This window comes from Oncorhynchus tshawytscha, linkage group LG15, assembly GCF_018296145.1.
Source record: "Oncorhynchus tshawytscha isolate Ot180627B linkage group LG15, Otsh_v2.0, whole genome shotgun sequence".
Lineage (NCBI taxonomy): Eukaryota > Metazoa > Chordata > Actinopteri > Salmoniformes > Salmonidae > Oncorhynchus > Oncorhynchus tshawytscha.
In genome coordinates this window covers 27,296,804-27,315,697 of record NC_056443.1, presented here as the reverse complement: position 1 = coordinate 27,315,697, position 18,894 = coordinate 27,296,804, and the positions used below count along the sequence as shown (strand labels likewise).

At 42.5% G+C, this 18,894-nt stretch overlaps 1 protein-coding gene across 2 annotated transcripts; it reads left to right on the top strand.

Annotated features, from left to right (window-relative positions):
* The first annotated feature begins 967 nt into the window (after positions 1-967).
* On the top strand, positions 968-15,665 carry capgb (capping protein (actin filament), gelsolin-like b). Of its 2 annotated transcripts, none has more exons than XM_024373771.2 (9): positions 968-1,106; positions 7,997-8,190; positions 10,416-10,570; positions 11,028-11,189; positions 13,301-13,450; positions 14,002-14,088; positions 14,322-14,454; positions 14,667-14,758; positions 15,105-15,665. In XM_024373771.2, the coding sequence occupies exons 2-9, from the start codon at positions 7,998-8,000 to the stop codon at positions 15,168-15,170; spliced, it is 1,038 nt and encodes a 345-aa protein (XP_024229539.1). In that variant the 5' UTR covers positions 968-1,106; position 7,997; the 3' UTR covers positions 15,171-15,665. The 2 variants fall into 2 exon arrangements, with proteins under 2 accessions (XP_024229539.1, XP_024229538.1); XM_024373770.2 differs by lacking the exon at positions 968-1,106 and adding an exon at positions 3,527-3,864.
* Positions 15,666-18,894: the final 3,229 nt, after the last annotated feature.

Genomic DNA, 18,894 nt, shown 5'->3' with positions numbered 1-18,894 from the left:
TTTTCCAGTCACCTGATATAGTACACTGAATCACAGTCACACACTTGAGTCTATTTAGAATGTGGACTTCTCTTTTTCTGTCTTGGTTGGTGTATTTGGTAATCAAAATGGGATGTTCCAGGGAAATACTGAGGATGTAGACGGGCCTCAAAATGTGCCAGTTTAGGTTGCCTTGATTAAATCAATACATATCAATATAACAGTCTGAAATATTGACCAAATGAGAGAAACTACAGATGTTCACATTTAGCAGACACCATTGTCTGGACTGACCTTACAAAAAACGTACTATGTGGAACAAGGTTCAAGTTATGGAGTTTGCTGGACACCACGCCTAAAAATCAGTGCCCCACATAAGTAAAAAATGTGTGTTAAGAAATAGTAATGTCAGCCCAGCCCACTATCATCATTAAGGAATCCCCAAGGGTCAAAGTGTAATTAGGTCCCCGTAGAACCACATAAGAATGTCCTGGCTGGTGATTGTGCAGTGTGTCACTGTGTAGGAGGTCATATCACTATATATTGGGCACTCAGTCAGGTAAGTGTTCCCCATACAAGGTGTGTCTATGGGAGAGGCCATATGAATACTGGTTAGTTTGGTTATGTTGCTATGGTGAAGGAATAGTGGCTGAATCATTAAGATAAACAAATTCTCATGCCACAAAGTCATTCACAACTCTTTCTTATTCTATTCTGCTAATTTTGTCTCACTAATGCCATACTCTCACACCCTGTTCTTACTCTTTTCAGCCCTTCTCTCACTCTCTGCTTCCTTAGCTTTTCTCTCTCTCTCTCTCATTACTTTTTCTGCAGTTTATTTTTTTCTGTAAACCAGGGGGCTGGGCTATGACTGTTTGAGACAGACAGGATGTGTGGTTGAGATTGTTTGTTTGTGTGTGTGTGTGTGTGTGTGTGTGTGTGTGTGTGTGTGTGTGTGTGTGTGTGTGTGTGTGTGTGTGTGTGTGTGTGTGTGTGTGTGTGTGTGTGTGTGTGTGTGTGTGTGTGTGTGTGTGTGTGTGTAGACGTTCCCTTTGCATGACTACATTTCCTCTCTCTCTCTCCACAGACGTGTCCTAATCCACTACCTCCTCAACTAAAGTTACAAGGTAAGATCTACGAAATAACTTGTACTTTTTTTCTTCACATTTCACTTGTCTTTTGTCTTTTTCTTTTCTACCCAACTTGTCCTGAAACAGGATGCATCCATCTTGCGTTCTTTCTTCAAATTAGCTGAGGAATCTGAGGGAACACTGAAACTTCACTTACCTCCCTTTTCCACCCCTGACTTTAACACCCTCCATCCTCTCTCGATATCTCTATCAATCATATTGTTAGCCATCTCTTCATTCTCCTCTCTGTTTCTCTCTCTCTCTGTTTACAGATTGTTTATGGACTCTGCTCTGCACGTATTCCTTTATCACTTGTTATCTCAATGTAATTATTTCTCCCTTGAATTTAATCCCTCGCTATCTACCTCACACACACACACCTTGCACACACCACAGGAGGTTGGTGGCACCTTAATTGGGAAGGATGGGCTCGTGGTAATGACTGGAGCGGAATTGGTGGAATGGTATCAACTACATCAAACACATGGTTTCCAGGTGTTTGATTCCATTCCATTTGCTCCGTTCCGGACATTATTATTAGCTGTTTTTTTCTCCTCAGCAGCTTCCACTGGCACGCAGACTCACATATCACACACACACACACACACACACACACACACACACACACACACACTGTCATTTGGCAAACTGGGCTCCCGTGTGGTGCAGCGGTCTTAGGCACTGCATCTCAGTGCAAGAGGCGTCACTACAGTCACTACACTACAGGGGCGGCAGGTAGCTTAATGGTTAGTGTCAGAGGTTGCTGGATCAAATCTCTAAGTTAACAAGGTAAAAATCTGTCATTCTGCCCCTGAACAAGGCAGTTAACCCCCTGTTCCCCGATTGCTGTCATTATAAATAATAATTTATTCTTAACCGACTTGCCTAGTTAAATAAAGGCAAAAAAATAATCATTACACTCATATCTCCCTCTGTCTGTTTGTGTATTGTCACTCCCTCTGATTAAGAACGCATGAATGATCTGATTCGCTCAGTGACCCCAGCACCCTATCTCTGACCCCGTCTCTCTCTTTAACCTGAAGCCAAATGCCCTCTGCTGCCCAGGGCCAAAGGCCTAGCCCAGCTCAGCTAACACATAATGTTCTGAGAACCATATGTTGGTGAGAGCGTGGTTGTTCCTATGGTTATTTTGCATACAAACTACCCACAATATTCTGGGAATGGTACAGGATACCCAGATAGCTCATAAAGTTCTACACGCAGCTAGCACATAATGTTCTAAGAACCATATCTTTCTTAAGTGAGAATTTCAGTACTTCAGTACAACGTTTCCTACAGGTTCTCATACCATTAAGAAAACTTTCGAGAAAAAACACAAGAAAACATTAGTATTGTTCAAAAAAGGTTCTACGGATGTTATTTAAAAACATACACATTCTGTTCTCGGCATCAACAAAACTCTTTCTATCCTCTATCTTGTTAAGTGTGTTCACACCTGATCTTAATGAGTGTTTTTTCTTTGCAACGAGGCCTTTTAGAATAGACTAAAATGAACAGCTTGCATGAGTTTAAAAAACTGGCATGCTAGCTCTATCCTAGTGGTGCAATGGATTGATTCCATGGATAGAGAACAGAAGACCATAGGTTTGAATCCCACTGATGCCATTCCAAAATAAAAATGAATTGTGTTTGCATGATTAATGCCTAAGCGAATGCATTTCTGTGTGTCTTACGAGTGCTTGGAGTTCAAAACAGTTCAACTAAGCTAGCAGTGTTATTAAAAGTCATAGTGAAACATTCTAAAAACTTTATTTAATTACCTTCTCAGAGCGTTAATAACACCTTACAGGAAAAGTTTAAGAAACCATAGCAAAATGTTCTCAAAACCTCCCTTCAACCTAAAAATGTATGTTCCCAGAAGAAACTAAATGTTCACTTCCATTCTCAGAACCTTTAAAAAATGTCCAGTTTTACATGTCAGGAAGCATATGGCTTTGTTTCCAGAAATAATGGGAAACCAAAAATGTACGTTCCCACAACTTCCAAGGAACCAAATGTGCTAGCTGGGAGGTTCCTGTCTCTTGGGTTACATCCCAATGATCTTACATGGTCTCCTTTGCTTGTAACCTTGTTTATTTTTGTTTATCACTGATCTGATTGGGAGATGCAATGGAGACTAAGGATGTGTTTACACTAATTGGTCTTTGACCAATCAGATCAGCTCTGAAAAAGAGCTGATGTGAAAAGATCTGATGTGATTGGTCAAAAGACCAATTAGTGGAAAAAATATCATAATTGGACTTGTGTATATGCACCCCAATTGTACTGTCCTGTCCAATCAATGCTCATGAGAGACATGAGATGAGGAAAGGAGGGTGCTCATTTGTTAGGGACTATGTACAAATTGCCTGTCGCACAAGTTAGACATCTGTCAGTGTCAAGACGCATCTTCTTTTCCCCTCTCTCATTACTCTGCTCTGGCCCATGGCAAGTGGTTAGGCATTGAAGATGGGGGAGCCGGCCCAGCAGTCATCATTGTCACCGTGGTGTTTAGCGTTTGTCAGGAACCCGACTCTTCCCCCATAGGGCGCCCTTGCCAAGGCTGCTCAGATCACTCTCCGGGCTCACGTTGCCTTCCTCATATAATCTAACCAGGCCAGCTGAGGAGCAACGATACACTCTGCCTCGCCCAGGCCTCCTCTGTCCACTTACAGTCACAAACACTCGAGCAGCCATCAGGCAGAATGGAGCTGGAGTCAGGTGCGGTGCCGGAGCTAGCCGAGGGGATCATGCAGTTAAGTTTCTCTCGTCTAAACCTCCTCTTCACCACGCTGTCTAAGCGTTGTAACCCTAAACCCCACCGCCGGACACCTGCAGCCCTATGTGCAGTGGTTGGTGTCCCCTTGGCTATGTGCTATCCTACATAGGCTAGCATGTGTGTTCAAATATTTACTTTTTCTATCTTTGTATCTATCAATCTTTCTCTGACTGGTTACTTTTACCAGCTTGTTTTTGTTCTGTTTATTGATTATTTGGAGCTGGCCAATAAATTGTATCTGTTTTGCTGATTGGAATTAGGGCGCTTCTGTTTTTTACGAGGGCATGGCCTTGCTGATAGCATGAAGGATAGGCTCTATTTTCACTGGGTTGTTGCTACGTGCATGAACTTCCTTATACCTACATCCTTACCTGTGATGTAGAGACATTTTATTTAGGTTAGGTGAATATGTTTAAAGTTTTAGTGTGACTCCGCTATAGTAGTATACGGAAAGAGGTTGTGCTTATGGTATCCTGTGACGTGGCTACCCGGAGATAGGGAAAATACCTGAGAAAGTAACGAGAATTATTCAAGTAAAAGTATTTGGTTTTAAATATACGATACTTAAGTATCAAAAGTAAATGCAATTGTGGAAATATACTTATGTATCAAATGGCACAATTTTATTTTTTTTATTTCCTGATAGCCAGGGACACTCCAACACTCAATCATAATTTACAAACAAAACATGTGTTTAGTGAGTCTGCCAGATCAGAGGCAGTAGGAATGACCATTAATTGGTTATCTTGATAAGTGCTTGAATTGGACTTTTCCTGTCCTACTAAACATTCAAAATTTAACAAGTACTTTTGGGTGTCAGGAAAAAAGCTTGGAGTAAAAAGTACATTTTCTTTAGGAATGTAGTGGTAAAGTACAGATACCCCCAACAATTACTCAAGTAGTACTTTAGTAAAAAATAATTTAAAGTACTTTACACCACTGTGGCTCACCAACACTGAAATACAATCGATCAAATGTATTTATAAAACCTTTTTTTACATCAGCAGTTGTCACAAGTGCTTATACAGAAACTGAGCCTGAAACTCCAGAGAGCAGACGTAGAAGCATGGTGGCTAGGAGAAACTGTCTGGCCACAAGTGAAATGTCTCCTTTTTAAGTAAGCATTTCTGAACCTGGTAACCATGCATTTTAATGCCTTGTGATGAAATATGCAATTGTGAAAGATTGCTATTGAGAAAATGCTCAACCGGATACATTTCATCTAAAGATTGAGGATAGGGAGGAGGACTTCAGCTTCTTGGCACCTCTATCGTTCTCAGTAAGAACCATTGTTAGACACAGTGGTGTTTTAAGCTCTAGGTGAGTGTTTGGAGGGAGAGGGAGTCAGATTAGCAGTTTCCATAGAAGCTGATCAAACGGCCACAATCTCTGTTAATGGGGGTGAAGCTTTATCTAAAAAAGCTGCAGATTGAAGTTTTATTGTCTGAAGCTACTCCCTGTAGCCATCATCTTGCTTCACAATACAATATGTCGTTGTGCCAATCAAACTTTATCAGTACTGGGTTTTTCACTGGCCCCTGTGAGTGCAAAACTGAAATGAATTGAGAGCATATTCATTTCTTTGGGGGAAACATTTTACAGAACGTTTCCATTTCAGACAGGCTTCTTTCAAGGTTACCCAATACCCAGGCCATTTCCCTTTATGTTGTTATTAGAAGTACATACATTTACATCATTTAGCAGACTTTCTAATCCAGAGCGACTAACGGGAGCAATTAGGGTGAAGTGCCTTTGATATCAACAGTCGGCTCGGTGATTTGAACCAGCCTCCTTTCCGTTACTAACCCAACAATCTTAACCACTAGGCTACCTGCCACCGATGACAAGTCTTTGCCAGTCTGGCTCCCATTTTGCATGCTGGTTACCCTACTGTTAGGGTTAACCTACTGTTAGGGTTAACCTACTGTTAGGGTTAGCCTAGTGTTAGGGTTTACCTACTGTTACGGTTAGCCCAGTTTTAGGGTTTACCTACTGTTAGGGGTTTGCCTAGTGTTAGGGGTTTGCCTAGTGTTAGGGGTTTGCCTAGTGTTAGGGGTTTGCCTAGTGTTAGGGGTTTGCCTAGTGTTAGGGGTTTGCCTAGTGTTGCCTGGGGTTTGCCTAGTGTTTTGCCTGGGGTTTGTGTTAGCCTAGTGTTAGCCTAGCCTGTTAGCCTAGTGTTAGCCTAGTGGGGTTAGCCTAGGTTAGCCTAGTGTTAGCCTAGTGTTAGCCTAGTGTTAGCCTAGTGTTAGCCTAGTGTTAGCCTAGTGTTAGCCTAGTGTTAGCCTAGTGTTAGGGTTGGCCTACAGTGTAATTATAGTGCAGCACCACATGTTCTGTGAGTTGGGTGTTCCCTTTGTTGAGTGTCACATTGCTGGCCAAAAGGTTTCCGGAATGAACTAACTCCGAATGTTGTAGTTTTGTTGGCTCTAAAAAGTTTATAGGACACTAAAATGTCAGTCTGCTTGGCGTGTATGTGTGTATATACAGTACAGGTGGATCTCAAACCTTTTATTTCATTGTGATCCCCCTTAAAGGCTTTTGTGTTTTTCTATTTGTTCTGTTTTCCATAGCCTACTCCATTTCAAGTGTCTAACAGTGCACTTACTACAAGTGTAATACACCACATAGTAGGCAGAACCTGCATGCTTATTGACCCATCTACACCTTACACTTGTTTGGCGTATAATGTGACAGGATATCCCATTGAATGTGGATAGACCGTAGAAACAATCAACATGGTGCTGTGATTCAGGGGGAATTATTTCTAATGGACAACATCAATACTTCCTGTCAAATGATTCCACCTGCCTTCTGTTTCATAGAAAAACAAATGCCTGGCAAGGGACACTGTGCATCTTCAGTATAGACAAAATCAGCGTTTAAGGCTTGGTGACTTGAGTTTATCAAGTGTTTCAACATTGATTTATCTTTGAATATGACTAATTTATTGAATCCGATTGTTACAGGGAAGTAACATTGACAGAGGTGATCGGAGGAATCATAAGTGATTGTTTTTGTCTGAGTAACATCAGGAATGCTTAAACATGCCCTGCTACAAATCAATAAAGCGTGATATAGCTTTGGCAACTGTGGCTTGAGAGAGAGAGAGACTTAGTTTTCAGTGTCGGCATGTGAGACGTGATAAGACCTGCCCTATAGACACACCCTCTTTTGTACAATGAATGACTAGTGCATTATGGGTTTGTATGCCTGCTCTCGTATTGTATTACACAACAATGATGTAGCCCCATCTACCCTTATGGTCTTTTATCAAGCAATATGCACACACTGTATATAGACTTTCTATTGTGTTATTGACTGTACGCTTGTTTATTCCATGTGTAACTCTGTGTTTGTTGCACTGCTTTGCTTTATCTTGGCCAGGTCGCAGTTGTAAATGAGAACTTTTTGTCAACTAGCCTACCTGGTTAAATAAAGCTGAAATAAAAATAACTTGACCCCTCATTTGGAGTCTTCTCCTATTCATTTCTACCTTTTTTTTTTCTTCCTGTTTCTGAGTTCCTGCAGAAATAGTTATTCATGTCATGACATGATGATGAGTTCTCACCCATCCTCCACTGCCGCTTTCTGTGTGTGTTTTGTCTGGACTCCAATATGGAAATAAGTATTCTTGCCACGACAAGTAAAAGCAACTTTCTGCCACCTCTAGCGGCAACATCTCCCCATGTCTATTTGTCTCACTCATTTCATAGCAAAGAAATACACCCCCCTTCCCCACCCCAAATAATAAAACACTCTACTTCTTTACTATCTATTGCATCTTAGCCGCTTTCACTGCTCATCCATATATTTTAGACTTAAATATTGTTTGTATTAGGTTTTGTTCTGGAATTGTCAGCTCTAGAAGCATAAGCATTTCGCTACTCGCAATAACATCTGCTAACCATGTATGTGACCCATAACATTTGATTTGACTTACACCCTCGCTCTTCCAACTCTTCCCTCCCCAATCTACCATTTGTTTATCCTCCCCTGACCTGCTCTCCCTCTACCCAGTGCAGAATGCTCCCTATGCAGGCAGCCCCCTCCCCATACTCCTACATCCACCTCCACTGACCCACTCTCTCCTCTCCTTCTCCCTGTACAGAATGTTCCCCAACATGGCAGCACCCGGACAGTTTGGGCCAGAGACGCAGGAGCCGGGGCTGAAGGTGTGGCGGGTGGAGAAGATGAAGGCGGTGCTGCTGAAGCAAGCTGAGGTTGGAGCCTTCTTCAACGGCGACTCCTACCTGGTGTTGGAGCACAGGGGGGACCAGGGGGCCGACCTACACATGTGGATAGGTGAGATGTAGGAAAATGGATGCATGTTGTGTGTCAAATAAGTAGGGTCAAGAGTTTTACTTGACCAGGGTCTGTATTGACAGAGTAGGAGTACTGATTTAGGATCAAGTTCCTCTGTCTTATTCATTATGATCTAAAAGGCAAGACTGATCCTAGATCAGCACTCCTTCTCTGATAGAGAGACTCACGTGGCCATGATAAACTTTGTGCCCCACTAAGGTATAAAACACTGTAGAACTTTGTAATAGAATGATCCACCATTTACCTTTATGGAAGTGCAAGACAATGTTTTGATCCATACTGATATTTGCTAGAACTTCAATAGAAACAGCTATAGGAGCCTTTGAGTGTGCTACTCCTCGATCTGTTATTAAATGGGTGAGTTGTGGTCATCATGGGGGATGGGGAGGACGGGGATATCTGTGTACATTAGTGTGTACATGAGTGGAATGAAACTGTCTGTCCTCTTGGGATAAGAGTATTTTATTATCATTTATGGATGGTGTTTCCTACACTCTTAGAAAAAGGTTTCAAGAGTTCTTCGGCTGTCCCCATGGGAGAACCCTTTTTTTTGGTTCCAGGTAAAATCCTTTTTGGGTCCCGGTTGGTGCAGCGGTGTAAGGCACTGCATCACTACAGACCCAAGTTCAAACCTAGGCTGCGTCTCAGGCGGCCGCAACTGGGACACCCATGAGGTGGGGCATAATTGGCCCAGCATCGTTAGGGGAGGGTTTGGCCGGGCGGGATGTCCTTATCCCATCGCGCTCTAGCGACTCCTTGTGGTGGGACGGGTGCATGCATGCTCGCTTCGGTCGCAAGTTATACAGTGTTTACTCCCAACAAATTGGTGCGGCTGGCTTTGGGGTTAAGCGAGTAGTGTGTCAAGAAGCAGTGCAGCTTGGCAGGGTTGTGTTTCAGAGGATGCATGGATCTCAACATTCTCCTCTCCTGAGTCCATACGGGAGTTGCAGCGATGGGACAAGACTAACTACCAGTTGAAGATTACGAGGCGCAAAAAAAACATTTTGGTTCCAAGTAAAACCATTTTGGATTCCATGTAGAACCCTGTCCACTGAACTCAAAACAGTTCTACTTGGAACCAAAAGGGTTTTCCTATGGGAACAGCCAAAGAACCCTTTTAGGTTCTAGTTAGAAAATAATTTGCTAAGAGTGTAAGCTTGTAACCAGTATTGCTCTGTAAATCCAAACTACACTACTTGCCAAAAGTATGTGGACACCCCTTCAAATAAGTGGATTTGGTTATTTCAGCCACACCCGTCGCTGACGTGTAAAATCGAGCACACAGCCATGCAATCTACATCAATGCCCATGATTTTGGAATGAGATGTCCGACAAGCAGGTGTCCACATACTTTTTCATGTAATGTACTAGCCAACCCACTGTTTCCACACCATATTAACCTCTGTGCCGTTGCCAAGCGAATAACCTGCGTGCTAATGGTGATGACATGACACTGACCCAATAATTTATGTGAGGGAGGAGACTAAGACTGACAGATGGAAGGATGATGACAGAAGAAGGATGGGGGGGAATTAAAGAAGAGCTCCCTAAGGAAGAAGGGCTGGGTTTGTGTGTGTGTGTGTTCATAAAAAAATGCACTAAGCTGATTGTCAGTGCTCCTCTCTAAAAGCCCCCCTCTACCCTCTCCCTGTTCTCTGTGACCCCTACACCCACCTTTCACATAAAGCCCGGCCCGACCCCTATATGGCCTTTAGCCCCCAGGTCCAGAAAAGTGGACCACAATAATAAAGGTTGACGTTTCTGCGCATGGGCGGGATTCTCTACTAACCCACATGCTCTGCTCTAGGCTGCTCGCTTAATAAAGTTAGATCAAAGCTGAATGTCTGCAAGATCACCTTATGATAAGTACAGAATATAGTAACGTAGTATATATTTATTTAACTGTAGCTCACTCATTCGGTATGTACCTTTCTCCTTTTCTGTCCTCCTTTTTCAATTATTATGTAGGCAGGCTTCCTCCATCTTTCTCGCTCCCTTTACCTCCTGACTCTAACTCTCCCATGTCTCCCTTCCACAAACCGCTGCTCCTCCTTTCATTCTCCCTCCGCTATGTGTCTGTCACCACACCCCTACTCCCCGCTATGTGTCTGTCACCACACCCCTACTCCCCGCTATGTGTCTGTCACCACACCCCACCTCAGACTCACACAACTCACCCCTCCCCTCTCTTCCTTTCTCTCCAGGTGAGAAGTCATCTCGCGATGAGCAGGTGGCGTGTGCCATGTTGGCCACCCAGCTGGACAGCTTCCTGGGTGGTGACCCCATCCAGCACCGGCAGGTCCAGGGCTACGAGTCTCCGGCGTTCATGAGCCTTTTCCCCAGAGGGGTCAGCTACAAGGTGAGCAGGAGAATAGCCCTGGTTCATACTTACTGAAAACACAGGGCCCATCTGTTTAAGAAATGTACTTGCATGGGAATTTGTGCACAAACTTTTGTTTCTCTTGGACATTGTGTGATTTTCTGTAATCCACGTGTTTCCCACATTAGATTTGGGCCCACTGAGTCATGGATGTGTATCTAAAGTGTTAGGATTGAGTCCTCTACTGATAGCGAATGTATTTTTATTTTTTAAATCCATGATTGATGAAATGACTTTACAAGCACTACTTTTCATGACCTCATCACATGCTTCTGATTTGTCATATCATTCCACATATCTCTCGTTGAAATGACAGTTCGTAAATCCTTAGACTTCCTGGTTAGATACAATGTTGAGAAAATCGAACCAACATTTTCATATTGTTACCTTTTTTCTTTTTCCTTTTATTCACTCTCTCCCTCAATCACACGTGTAGGAGGGTGGTGTGGAGTCTGGCTTCAGGCGGCCCCAGGGCGGGTCAGGGCCCGTTCACAGGCTGTACCAGATCAAAGGGAAGAAGAACATCCGTGCCAAGGAGGTGGAGCTGAGTTGGGAGAACTTCAACAAGGGAGACTGTTTCATCCTGGACCTGGGAGAGGTGAGCGGGGGGAGGGAGGTGAGAGTGCGTGTTACTAATTCCCTGCAGGAGGCTCTTAGCAGTGAGGGCTTGGAGAAATATATTACATTGCCTTGAATGGCACATTCCTTAATTAGTGATCAGTAAAGTAGGCCTACTAAATTGTACTGTGCATTTGGAAAGTATTCAGACCTCGACTTTTCCCACATTTTGTAACAGCCTTAATCTAAAATTGATTTAAATGGGTTTTTTTTCACCCCTCAATATCCCCTCAACACAATATCCCCTCAACACAATATCCCCTCAACACAATATCCCCTCAACACAATATCCCCTCAACACAATATCCCATAATTACAAAGCAAAAACAGGTTTAGAAATTGTTTGCAAATGTATACTTTTTTAAATTAACAATTACATTTACATAAGTATTCAGACATCTTTACTCTACTGTGTTGAAGGACTTTTGGCAGCGATTACTTGTTTTGGGTATGACACTACATGCTTGGCACACCTGTATTTGGGGAGTTTCTCCCATTTTTCTCTGCAGAGCCTCTCGAGCTCTGTCAGGTTGGATGGGGAGCATTGCTGCAGAGCTATTTTCAGGTCTCTCCAGAGATGTTCAAGTCCGGGAATCTGACTGGGCCACTCGGACATTTAGAGACTTTTCCCAAAGCCACTCATGCAATGCCTTGGCTGTGTGCTTAGGGTTGTTGTCCTGTTGGAAGGTGAACCTTCATCCCAGTTTGAGGTCCGGAGCGCTATGGAGCAGGTTTTCATCAAGGATCTCTGTACTTTTCTCCGTTCATCTTTCCCTCGATCCTGACTCGTCTCCCAGTCCCTCCTGCTGAAAAACATCCCCACAGCATGATTCTGCTACCACAATGCTTCACTGTAGGGATCACGCCAGGTTTCCTCCAGACGTGACACTTGACATTCAGGCCAAAGAGTTCAATCTTGCTTTCATCAGACCAGAGAATCTTGTTTCTCAAGGTCTGAAAGTCCTTGAGGTGCTTTTTGGTCATTTCCAAGTGGGCTGTCATGTGTCTTTTACTGAGGAACAGCTTCTGTCTGGCCACTCTACCATAAAGGCCTGATTGGTGGAGTGCTGCAGAGATGGTTGTCCTTCTGGAAGGTTCTCCCATCTATACAGAGGATCTCTCGTGCAAATTATACTGTTTTCAGGTATAATATAATCATGATGCTATCAGTTGCTGACGTTATGTTGCTGGGTGGACTTAATGGCTGGACAATGAGGAAATAATATCTGGGTTTTTGCCATTTGTGAGATCATGCTTGACTCACCTGTGTTTTCAGCCTGGGGTAGTTCATCTGTTAGATGAAGTGATCTGCCATTTTCAGGGGGATAATGGTTTCACCATGTCTTACCTCAGTCTGACCCATAGAGGTCTCAGTAAAGTCTCGACACCATAATGTATATTCACTGTATTCCATACAAACCTTGATTTTAAATTAGTATTTCATTAGACAAGGCCCTTTCCCCCCCCGATTGCTCAATTTGGCCAGGCGGCCAGCTCTAGGAAGTGTCTTGGTGGTTCCAAACTAATTCCATTTAAGAATGGAATCCACTGTGTTCTTGGACCTTCAATGCTGCAGAATTCTTTTGGTACCCTTCCCCAGATCCGTACCTCGACACAATCCTGAATCGACGCTCTACGGACAATTCCTTCCACCTCATGGCTTGGTTTTTGCTCTGACATGCACTGTCAACCGGGGGACCTTATATAGACAGGTGTGTGCCTTTCTAAATCCTGTCCAATCAATTGAATTTACCACAGGTGGACTCCAATCTAGTTGTAGAAACATCAAGGATTATCAATGGAAACAGGATGCAGCTGAGCTCAATTTCGAGTCTCATAGTAAAGGGTTTGAATAATTATGTAAATAAGGTGTTTCTGTTTTAATTCATAAAATGTTCTAAACCTGTTCTCTTTCATTATGGGGTATTTAGTGTAGCTTGATGAGGGAAAAACAATGTGTTTAATCAATTTTAGAATGAGGCTGTAACGTTACTTAATGTGGTAAAAGTCAAGGGGTCTGAATACTTTCTGAATGCACTGTATATTATTCACTTCAGATGAGACAATAAAAAAAAACGTCTATGTCTTTAGACCATATTTTCCTGGATCGGCTCGCAGGCCAACATGTTTGAGAAGCAGAAGTCGCGTGAGATCGCTAGCCTGATCCGTGACACTGAGAGACATGGCAAAGCACGCATCACTGACGTCAATGAGGGGGAGGAGACGCCGGAGATGCTCAAGGTACAATTGCCGGCTTAGTTCTTTAAGCTAAGCAAATGAAAACAAAGTCAGACCTAATACACAGGAGGCTTCTGAGGGGAGGACAGCACATAATAATTGGCGGAAAGAAGTGAATGGAATGGCAAACGCATGCAAGCTACAGTGTGTGTGATCTATTTGATACCATTCTGCGCCGTCCATTGTCATGAGACTCCTCCCCAACTAAGGTGCCAACAACCTCCTGTGACCTTGAGACCTGTCAATCCTGTAATATCTAAGCATATTTAGAGACTTTGAAATCGAGTATAGGAAGGTAATGAGTCGATAGTCATGTTTTGTGGGCGGAGGTTGATGATATAATTAATGAGGATCTAACTTTTAAAATATATACAAACCAGTGGAGCCTGCAGAGGGGAGAACGGCTGGAATGGAGTGAATGGTATCAAAAACGTGGTTTGAATTTGTTTACCACTCCATTCCAGCCATTTATGTTGAGCCATCCTCCCCTCAGCAGCCTCCACTGATAGAAACCTCACCACAATCCATGTTCCACTCTGCCCTGTGATTGACAGGTGCTGGGACCAATGCGAGAGCTGGCAGAGAGCACTCCAGAGGAGGACAGTCGCGCAGACATCTCCAACTCCGCCTCCCTCTACAAGGTAGCTGGACATTACAATTCCGTTGGTAAACAGTTCTCTCCAGAACTGTTCTATTGCATCACATAATTACTGTTGGATCGTTCACCCCAATAACAGAATTTGAGATATTTTGGATTCTAGACTGCACAGCTATACTTTGGAGATCTTTTTTTCCAAGATAAACAAGATTTTTGGGGGGCAAACTAGTTCACAAAGGAACTAAAAGTCATGGCCTGTGTTGCTGTCTTCCACAGGTGTCCGATGCGACAGGTCAGATGAAACTGACCAATGTCTCGGAAAAGAGCCCATTTGCCAAGGACCTTCTGGTGCGTGACGACTGCTTTATTTTGGATAACGGGGCCAACGGAAAGATCTTTGTTTGGAAAGGTAGGAAAGCACTTGAACCTCGACTAACATTTCTGCTCTGTGAAATGTATCCCTAGAATGTTTGAGATATCCAATGTCTAATGAAATACTAATTTAATCAGGGTTTGTATTGAATAAAGTGAATATACATTATCGTTTCGAGGCCTTATTGAGACCTCTATGGGTTAGACTGAGGTAAAACATGGTGAGGCCATTATCCCACTGATTGACAGGTATGGGAGCAAATGCAGAGGAGAAGAGGGAGGCCCTGAAAATGGCAGATCACTTCATCCAACAGATGAACTACCCCAGGATGAAAACGCAGGTGAGTCAAGCAGGATCTCACAAATGGCAAAAACCCAGACATTGTTTCCTCATTGTCCAGCCATTAAGTCCACCCAGCAACATAACGTCAGCAAATGATAGCATCGTGATTATATTATACCTGAAAACAGTATAATTTTGCGCGTTTTGAATTCCATTTAGTCAAACCGAATCCCGCGTATGTCTTCTTCCATTGTCACACTGCAATTTCCGTTGTGTAACCACTAACTAGCAGGTCATGAACCCAGTATCATAATGTTTTATGCATATACAATGGGGTGGTGTATGTGTATGACGCAGTAGATACAGTCATGACCGGGTAGTCAAATCTCTGTTCTCTCTTACAGGTGGAGATACTACCACAAGGGAGGGAGACAATCATCTTCAAGCAGTTCTTCAAAAACTGGAACTGAACTACAATGGCTCTCAGAAAAGGGTCTCAATGACGCCCTCGTAAAATATTATGAAATTGAGACCTGGAAAATAAAATATCTCAATGTTTTGGTCTTCTCAGGAGTGACAGCATCTCAAATTCAAAAACTTTAAAAAAAAATGTGTTTACTTATATGTACATATTTGTAAGGTACTATACTCATAGAAAACAATTCTTTAGTCATGCTTAGAGCAAATAAACTCCAGATAATAAGAGCATTTATGATTTCACACCAAATGGAACCCGAAGTCACTACTTCTGCTTCCGACTGGGGAGGAAAACGTGTACTCACTGGTTACTAGTCTCATTTAAAGCCAAGATGACATTCCACAAATCCTATAAGTTGAATTTGTTTGGTTTAGTCTTTTCTTTTTTACATTTTTTTTTTAACATTTGTTTAAGAATAACAGGACATATTCCACTAATACATGTAGTAGGCTACAGATTATGAAAATAAATGGAAACTGAAACAACAGGTACAGTGTGTGGCTTCGTGCTTTGGTTCCTGACAACTTTATGGCATGTCATTGGCTGTCCCAAACGGTACCCTATATAGTGCACTACTTTAGACCAGGACACTAGGGCAGTAGTGCACTAAAAAAGGAATAGGGTACCATTTGGGATACAACAATGACTAAGTTGTAATTACTTGTCAATTCTCTCCTGCTTGTTTTCATTACTGAAATAATCAATGTGTTTCACCTTTCACCCGGTGAGATGACGTTGCTTCGGTTGTTACACCTCTTCCCATAGTTCCCTGGATAAACACTTAACAGGTTAAACCTGCCTACACCTAAGGGAACTACCAGTAGACTCAACAGTTTATTTAAGTAACCTTCTATAATACGTTGGGGTTGACAAAGAGAGCCTATGTTAATGTCATGTTCTAAAGCTGTACCCAGTGCCTTCAGAAAGTAATCACACCCTTGACTGTAACACTACAAAATGTGGGGGGGTTGGATTTAATTGTACATTTTGGTCAACGATCTACACAAAATACTGCCTCACCTGGATTGTACAATATTTGCCTTCTATTTTTTTAATTATTCAAGCTCTTAAGTTGACCATTGCTAGAAAGCCATTTTCAAGCCAAAACTGTAAGTAGGCCACTCAGGAACATTCAATCAAGTCTTGGTAAGCAACTGATATGTTAAGTTATTGTCCTGATTTAAATTTTCTTGTGATTTAGTAGACACTTATCCAGAGCAACTTACAGTAGTGATTGGATATACAGTGCCTTGCGAAAGTATTCGGCCCCCTTGAACTTTGCGACCTTTTGCCACATTTCAGGCTTCAAACATAAAGATATAAAACTGTTTTTTTTGTGAAGAATCAACAACAAGTGGGACACAATCATGAAGTGGAATGACATTTATTGGATATTTCAAACTTTTTTAACAAATCAAAAACTGAAAAATTGGGCGTGCAAAATTATTCAGCCCCTTAAGTTAAGACTTTGTAGCGCCACCTTTTGCTGCGATTACAGCTGTAAGTCGCTTGGTATGTCTCTATCAGTTTTGCACATCGAGAGACTGAAATTTTTCCCCATTCCTCCTTGCAAAACAGCTCGAGCTCAGTGAGGTTGGATGGAGAGCATTTGTGAACAGCAGTTTTCAGTTCTTTCCACAGATTCTCAATTGGATTCAGGTCTGGACTTTGACTTGGCCATTCTAACACCTGGATATGTTTATTTTTGAACCATTCCATTGTAGATTTTGCTTTATGTTTTGGATCATTGTCTTGTTGGAAGACAAATCTCCGTCCCAGTCTCAAGTCTTTTGCAGACTCCATCAGGTTTTCTTCCAGAATGGTCCTGTATTTGGCTCCATCCATCTTCCCATCAATTTTAACAATCTTCCCTGTCCCTGCTGAAGAAAAGCAGGCCCAAACCATGATGCTGCCACCACCATGTTTGACAGTGGGGAGATGGTGTGTTCAGGGTGATGAGCTGTGTTGCTTTTACGCCAAACATAACGTTTTACATTGTTGCCAAAAAGTTCAAGTTTCATCTGACCAGAGCACCTTCTTCCACATGTTTGGTGTGTCTCCCAGGTGGCTTGTGGCAAACTTTAAACAACACTTTTTATGGATATCTTTAAGAAATGGCTTTCTTCTTGCCACTCTTCCATAAAGGCCAGATTTGTGCAATATACGACTGATTGTTGTCCTATGGACAGAGTCTCCCACCTCAGCTGTAGATCTCTGCAGTTCATCCAGAGTGATCATGGGCCTCTTGGCTGCATCTCTGATCAGTCTTCTCCTTGTATGAGCTGAAGGTTTAGAGGGACGGCCAGGTCTTGGTAGATTTGCAGTGGTCTGATACTCCTTCCATTTCAATATTATCGCTTGCACAGTGCTCCTTGGGATGTTTAAAGCTTGGGAAAAAATTTGTATCCAAATCCGGCTTTAAACTTCACAACAGTATCTCGGACCTGCCTGGTGTGTTCCTTGTTCTTCATGATGCTCTCTGCGCTTTTAACGGACCTCTGAGACTATCACAGTGCAGGTGCATTTATACGGAGACTTGATTACACACAGGTGGATTGTATTTATCATCATTAGTCATTTAGGTCAACATTGGATCATTCAGAGATCCTCACTGAACTTCTGGAGAGAGTTTGCTGCACTGAAAGTAAAGGGGCTGAATAATTTTGCACACCCAATTTTTCAGTTTTTGATTTGTTAAAAAAGTTTGAAATATCCAATAAATGTCGTTCTACTTCATGATTGTGTCCCACTTGTTGTTGATTCTTCACAAAAAAATACAGTTTTATATCTTTATGTTTGAAGCCTGAAATGTGGCAAAAGGTCGCAGTGTTCAAGGGGGCCGAATACTTTCGCAAGGCACTGTATTTTCATTATTTTTTTCCTGTACTGGTCCCCAGTGGGGATCAAACCCACAACCCTGGCGTTGCAAGTGCCATGCTCTACCAACTGAGCCACACAGGTGAATCTCCCAGTGTCTGTTGGAAAGAAGACTGAACCAGGTTTTCCTCCAGAATTTTGCGTGTCCTTAGCTGTATTACGTTTCTCCCCCCGCCAAAACTAGTCCTTGCCGATGACACGCATACCCATAACGTGATGCATCCACCACTATGCTTGAGAATAAATATTAATCAGTGATGTGTTGGGTTTTCCCCAAACACAACGCTTTACATTCTGGAGAAAAAGTTAATTTCTTTGCCACATTTTTTTGCAGTATTACTTTAGTGCCTTGTTGCAAACAGGATGCATGTTTTGGAATATGTTTTATTCTGTGCAGGCTTCCTTTTCACACCCTGATCTTTGGTTGAATCTGTGCTTGAAATTCATGACTCAATTAAGGGACCTTACAATTACCTGTATGTGTGGGGTACAGAGATTGACTACCCAATCTAAAAAAATTGGGCTGTAACACAGCAAAATGTGGAAACTAAAGGGGTGTGAATACTTTCAGAATTACTTTCTTTGACTGGGGACTGAGTTTTTGTCCTGAAGTGGAGGTGACCGTTGGAACATTGGACTCTGGAGATAATTAGGATAATAATGACCTTAATTCCATTGACGTATGAGCGACACGCACTGCCGCTGTCTCAGATGGATAGATCTCACACACACACACACACACAGAGCCGCCCGCTGGGTGCTGACGCTGCTGCAGCACCCCCTGAAAAATCATATTTTTTAAAAAGATTTGTATTTATTTTTTTGTCACAAAGTAGTGC